The 6,279-nt window shown below is 46.2% G+C and overlaps 1 protein-coding gene across 1 annotated transcript in view; it reads left to right on the top strand.

Moving 5' to 3' along the window:
- Positions 1-4,124, top strand: part of slc35e3 (solute carrier family 35 member E3) — a 4,725-nt gene extending 601 nt beyond the window's left edge. The window contains exons 1-5 of the mRNA XM_084448178.1: positions 1-102; positions 320-430; positions 610-768; positions 3,145-3,227; positions 3,530-4,124. The exon at positions 1-102 is cut by the window's left edge and continues 601 nt beyond it. Of these exons, the coding sequence (XP_084304304.1) occupies positions 1-102; positions 320-430; positions 610-768; positions 3,145-3,227; positions 3,530-3,716 (642 nt within the window). The 3' untranslated portion in view covers positions 3,717-4,124. The remainder of the gene's footprint in view (positions 103-319; positions 431-609; positions 769-3,144; positions 3,228-3,529) is intronic.
- The last annotated feature ends 2,155 nt before the right edge of the window (positions 4,125-6,279 follow it).

Raw genomic sequence — 6,279 nt, 5'->3', positions numbered from 1 at the left:
GGGACCTATCAGCTGGCCAAAGCCATGACCACGCCTGTCATCATTGTCATACAGTCGTTGTACTATAAGAAGACTTTCTCCACGAAGATCAAGTTAACAGTGGTAGGTTTTGCGTGATAAGTCGTCGTGAGCGCTGTTCATTGTGCAAGTGTAACGTTGTAACTTGAGCTGGCCACGGACGCAAAGTGGCCATTCATTCACACGCCACCCATAGTACAGTGCAACAATGTAACCGAACCGTCCTGACCCTCACCATTGTAACACCGTTCCTTCCTGCATGCCCTGGTGTGTTTGTGTGCTGATGTCGTATTTTCCACAGGTCCCCATCACGTTAGGCGTGATGCTCAACTCCTACTACGACGTCAAGTTCAACCTGCTCGGTATAGTGTTCGCCACACTAGGCGTGTTCGTCACGTCGCTCTACCAGGTGGTGAGTAGCGGAGGTTTCCCAGGGGGGGGGGAGATTGGATTCTCTCTGGTCGCTTAATCTTCAACCAAATGATCTCTCCCTATCCCTAACTTGGATATATCCTAAACCTGCCCCCCCCCCCCATCTCTCTCTGTCCTCTGTCCTACCTGCCCCCCCTTCCTCGTCTGTCTACCTCCCAGTGGGTGGGGGCGAAGCAGCATGAGTTGCAGGTGAACTCCATGCAGCTGCTGTACTACCAGGCCCCCATGTCCTCGGCCTTCCTGCTGCTGCTCGTGCCCTGCTTCGAGCCCCTCTCTGGGGAAGGGGGCATCTTTGGACCCTGGTCTCTCCCGGCGCTGGTGAGGCTCTCTCTCTCTCTCTCTCTCTCTCTCTCTCTCACACACACACACACACAGCTCTGATGTCTCCCAGAACTGTTTAAAGGTGTCCTATTATGCTAATTTTCAACAATTTAATGTCTTTGTGGTCCCCAAAACATGTCTTTGAGTATTTTTGCTGAAAATAACACTCAGAATAAGCGTTATAGCATGCCTCTTTACCCCTCCGTTGACCACGAGATCAGATTTGTTCATATGCAAATGAGCTCAGATAAGAGGAAGTCGGCAGGCTAGAGAACGAGGGCTGTTGACGGCGCTATGCTACCTCAAATATAGCTGGCTAGCCTGGACCATCCACACTTGATGCCACTGTGACAAATGTCATTGTCCTCTCTCCCTGACTAAACATGATGGTGTCCATGTTATTATCTCCACGGTTGCACACTGTTACCTCTTTCGCTTTCTACCTACATTTGCTAGCTAGACACCACCAGGCTATATGACACCAAGAAATTCATCCAACCACCATGAGTAATCGATAAGGAGAACTTGTGCAGACCATCAGTATTTCTGATTTATTTTATGTGCATGGAGAGAGTTAGAGTACAGTGATGTCAAGGTTTTTCTCCTACCTGGGCAGTCCCAGGCAGATGCATTTATACAACGGGTAGTTCCAACCTTGCAATCTGATTGGTTAAGAGCCGTTGTATATTCACGATATACCACGGGCAAAGCCTCTTACCGTTCTATGTGAAATATTACTGTGCCAATTATTGCTGCCTTTAAAAATGTTAGTTCCATTGAGTAACCATCTGTTGGTTACATTACGCTTTCTCCTCAAGAAAAGTGTAAACATTCAATGTCAATTCTGAGTTGTTCTATCCGTCCTGTAGCCTACTATACCACTCTGGTTTATCGTCGCCACTGTTGCACCTCGCAGTTGCACAGCAAACGTAGGCTACACTTCCTTCATGGCTTGCTAGGTTGGTCAGGAGCATTAGTTTGGTTGCTAGGGCTCATTGTTCATCACTTTGAAACTCCATAGCAACCTGATCGTTTTATGAAGTACTTTTCTGACGATGTAACCGCAAAGCAATATCTCACTCTATATTGGGACACTGTATTGGCCAAACACCACACCCTCTCATTAGTTATTGCTTCAATATACAATTAGACTGAATCAGAAATGCTGGTTCATGGTTGGTTCCAAAGGGAAGAAGAAGTCAGGAGACGAGCTTGTCTTGTTGTTGTTTCCCCAGGAGACAGAGCAGAAACAAGGATCTGTTCATACAGCCTCCAGCACCCTGGTCCAGGGCAGGAGAGAGACCGTAGCCAGGCTAAAGACATGACTCACCCCTGACTGCTATACGGCCACAAGCAAAAGCAATATACTTTATTTAAAAGCAAGCAAGAGCAATATGTACTCTTTAATGAAGCAAGCATTTCTTTAACACACACACGCACACATACAGATTGCAAACATGTCATTGACTACTGAGTGTGTCAGATAAGACTTAGTTGACCTCCTGCTGTGAGATTTTAGAATAATGACCAGGGCTTACTGGCTCCCCCGCCTGTAAATGAATTCATACACATGAAACGAAACACTGGACTTGGCACCAGAGCAGACAGCAGAGGTGACTGTGCAGTCCAGCATAGAATGACCACCTTTGGACAAAACCATAAAAGACTGCCAAACATGGAACAATCTCCCTGGCACTTTAAGAGAAAGCCCCACCCTTGCCACCTTCCGAGGACAATAAAAGAAAATGGTTGAAAGATAACCAAGTATTCGAACACCAATAAGCACACGCTGCACTTTATGTCTGGCACACGTTTCACTTTATAGCGCCCATGCATGTGCGCACGCGCGCTTACGCATACACACACACAGGTACATTTGAACCCACGCGTCCACCCACCCACCCATAACACGTATACACTCACGCACACATACAGATACACAATAGACTAAACTGTCCTGATTTTCGTGTATTAAGTGTATTTTATCTCCTATGTTGTTGCCCTGTTTTATATTTCTTGTTTTTATGTCTGGGGACTACAGATGGAAAATAGCCTCCAGGCTAAATCCGGCATTTTTTTTTCATTTACAGTCAGATGATCATTGTGTTCATTAATCATGCATTATCCCTAAATAAACATATAAAGTAAATAAAGTAAATAAAGTAAGGCAGACAGACCTTCAGGGCAGCGTGGGGGGGGGGGGGGGGGGGGTCAGTAGGCTATGGGGGAACTGGATGTGGGTTTGGTGTGAGAGAAGGGGTTAACTTCTCCTCTACTAGTTATATCACTCTAATTAGACATAGGACATGTCTAAGCATGTTCTGTGTGTGTGTGTGCGTGTGCGTGTGTGTGTGTGTGCGTGTGTCCGTCCAGATGATGGTGCTTCTCTCTGGGCTCATCGCCTTCCTGGTCAACCTGTCCATCTACTGGATCATCGGCAACACCTCGGCTGTCACGTATCCTTAATCCCTGACCCCTGACCCTCTGGGTCCTAGGTCACACCCCCGGGGACCTCTGGGATGTTACTTTTACTCTCAGATGTGAAATACTTGAGATGCACTTGATTTATCTCACGATGTACGATGGAGCCAATGGAACGGTGCAGTTCAAACCCCGCATGCAAGGTAAGCCAAATGAAACGCACCATTAATCATGCGAAGTACGTGAGCCATGACTTGTAATAGGCTGTGAAACTTCCTCTTTGTCTGCCGATGCCCTGGCTGTGATTGGTCCTTAACTTGGAGGGGTCGCTGCTCAGATACAACATGTTCGGCCACTTCAAGTTCTGCATCACTCTGCTGGGCGGCTACGTGTTGTTCCAGGACACCCTGTCGCTGCACCAGGGCCTGGGAATCCTCTGCACGCTCTCGGGCATCCTGGCGTACACACACTTCAAACTGGCAGAGCAGGAGGAGGGCAAGAGCCGGCTGGCTCAAAGACCATAGGCCCACTGGAGTGCCAATCAACGGGGCGGCTGCTCTCATTGGTTGCCCCACCACCACCCCGTGTTCTCCGGTGCCTCTCCCCATTGGAGGGAGGGATGGGATGGAATGTTTGTGTTGACTAAAGGGGGGAGGACGCCGAACAGGGGGTATTATGGGATGGAATGTGAACGACCGGGCCTTTCTGTATGAGGGGACGTTACCACGGTGATATAAGAAAGCCGCATTAATTCATCTCTGGCTGATGCTGTTGATGGTGGAGAGAGGGAATGTTTGAACAAAGAGACTTTATGCTCGACAGTCCTAGTATTTTTTTAACATGAGTACTTAAGATGAGTGTCCAAATGCTGATTTTTTTTTTTCTCTTTTGCGTAATTAAATTATAATTCATTTTTACATACTCTGCACCGTTCAATAAATTGTATTTTATTGATCACGGGTTTCTGGTGTCTTTCTAAAGACTGTAACTAACAGTTCCACTCTGTCTAGAGAGTGTTCAGGGACATTACATAAACACTCAGTTTGAATAAACAGGGATGGGCTGCTCTCTTGTTGTGGCCCTATAGAGAAGAGAGGGACTCCGTTTATCAACATGTACAGACAAGTATTTCTGTTGCAGGTCAGTGACAGCCAGAGACCTGTGTTGATTGAGGGCATTTTCATCAGACTTGTTATCTTGACTCAAGATTGAAACTCATGGAAGCCGCCACGTAATTCAAGGTTCCCTGTCCCTGAGATAATCAGACAGACCGGATTCCTCTGCCTGAAGCGACCCTGAATATTACAGGTTTAATCTGGAAACTATGCAGAAGTGAAAGGTCAGTGACAGCCAGAGACCTGTCTGGACTGAGATTGTGTTGGTCAGACTTATCTTGACTCAAGATTGAAACTCATGGAAGCTGCCACGTTATTCAAGGTTTACAGGTTTAACCTAGAAACTCTGTAGGCCATTCCTCCAGACACAAACGATTGACCATACTGAACAACTACTTGTTAGGGATTACATGTAGTCAAGATGACTAAACTGAACGAATTAATGCTTTCAGTAATATAAGGTGTCATTGTTACTGTAGATTCAGTGTAGTCAATCTGAGGGGAACTAGGTGAGGGTAGAATGGTGAGAATTTGAATAGAAGAACCGAAAGTTTATGTTGCCATGTGTAACAAGTACGGGTACAGTTACATTGGGATTCTTGTAATCGCTTGTCCTTACAGTATCTTATCAATGCAAATCAGTTCCTCATTCCAGTCCTAGGTACTCAGATACACATTTAAAGGTTCCCAAACTGGCAATTTACTATACTCTCTGTCGTCTATCAGTCTATCAGTATCATCCTCATCTACTTATCCCATCCGATCATGGATGACTGTCTGTGTCCATGATGTAGACAGTGAAATTGTGCTCAAAAGTGTTACAGCACCGGCTGGTGTGTGAGTTGTAGCTAATCTCAAAGCTGTACAGGTCCGTTAGATGATTAGAGTATTCAAATGGACCCAGTACTCTCATCAGATGGACGCTGGTGAACGAGCATTTCCGGACTGGGCTGTGCTGATGGGGGGAGGGAGGGGAGAGAGTATTGTCCAGGAATTTACATCCAAACACCTTAGCCTTTGTCTTTGTAATTTATCACCTCCCCCCAAGTCCCCTGCAAAACCCCAGTTTCAGTCTAATGTAAAACACCAACTCTCCCCTCTTTTGTAATTGTGAACACACTCTGCATAGCTCTTCCTCATCTCTTTGTTTAGGTCGGAGGGGCCCCACCTTGGTCTTCCTCGTCCTGATTCAGAGCTTTGTTTTCTTTGTTTTCTCATGTCACATGTTTTTACTCTTGGCCACGCCTGCCATTCATGTACAATGCAGTAGCCAATCACATCCTGGAAACCTTGTACCTTTTGTTTGGACTGTACATAAGCCACAGCCAGAAGTGACTGACTTCACTTCTCTGACTGAACCACCTTTGCTGCGTTTGTCAGGAAGTCCTTGCGCTCGTAATGATTTCATTCAATAAACCAGACTCAACCTTTTGAACGTATCTTGGTAAATCTTTGGACTAGACAAGTCTAGAATAACTATCACAGTTTGGCGAACGGGAATGGGAGCACTGCCTGCGTTTGCTTCGGGATTCCAGTGGAAAGGACTGATCGACAGACGTGTCGGTCCATATGGGCTTGGAAAATCAATTTTCTCTCTTGCGCCAGAGCGCTAGCCGAGATTATTTCCTCAGTTCTGACACTGGATTCCTGAGGCACACAGGTACGTTTAAACGAACCCTCTTGTGGTTCTGAGTTGTATTTGCCTTGATTTGGTTCAGTTGTGTTGGTCTGGATTGGTTGAAAACAGGAAACCCCAGCGTGGGTATTAAGTAAGTAACTATCCAAGGAGATGTGAACAGCAATATATATATTTATATCGTATTGTCCTTTGACTTCGTCCTTGCTTCGTTACGAGGGTATAAGCAGTGTTCAGAACAGGTTTCCTTTTGACTGGTCGCGGGAGAGTTTTAATCAGCTGTTCAAGTGAGAGTTTGGCACAGAACAGGTTTCCTTTTGGCCGGTCGCGGGAGAG

This window comes from Borostomias antarcticus (assembly GCF_949987555.1).
Source record: "Borostomias antarcticus genome assembly, chromosome: 13".
Taxonomy (NCBI): Eukaryota; Metazoa; Chordata; class Actinopteri; order Stomiiformes; family Stomiidae; genus Borostomias; species Borostomias antarcticus.
The sequence above is the reverse complement of the archived record's forward strand: the minus strand, read 5'-3'. Positions and strand labels throughout refer to the sequence as shown.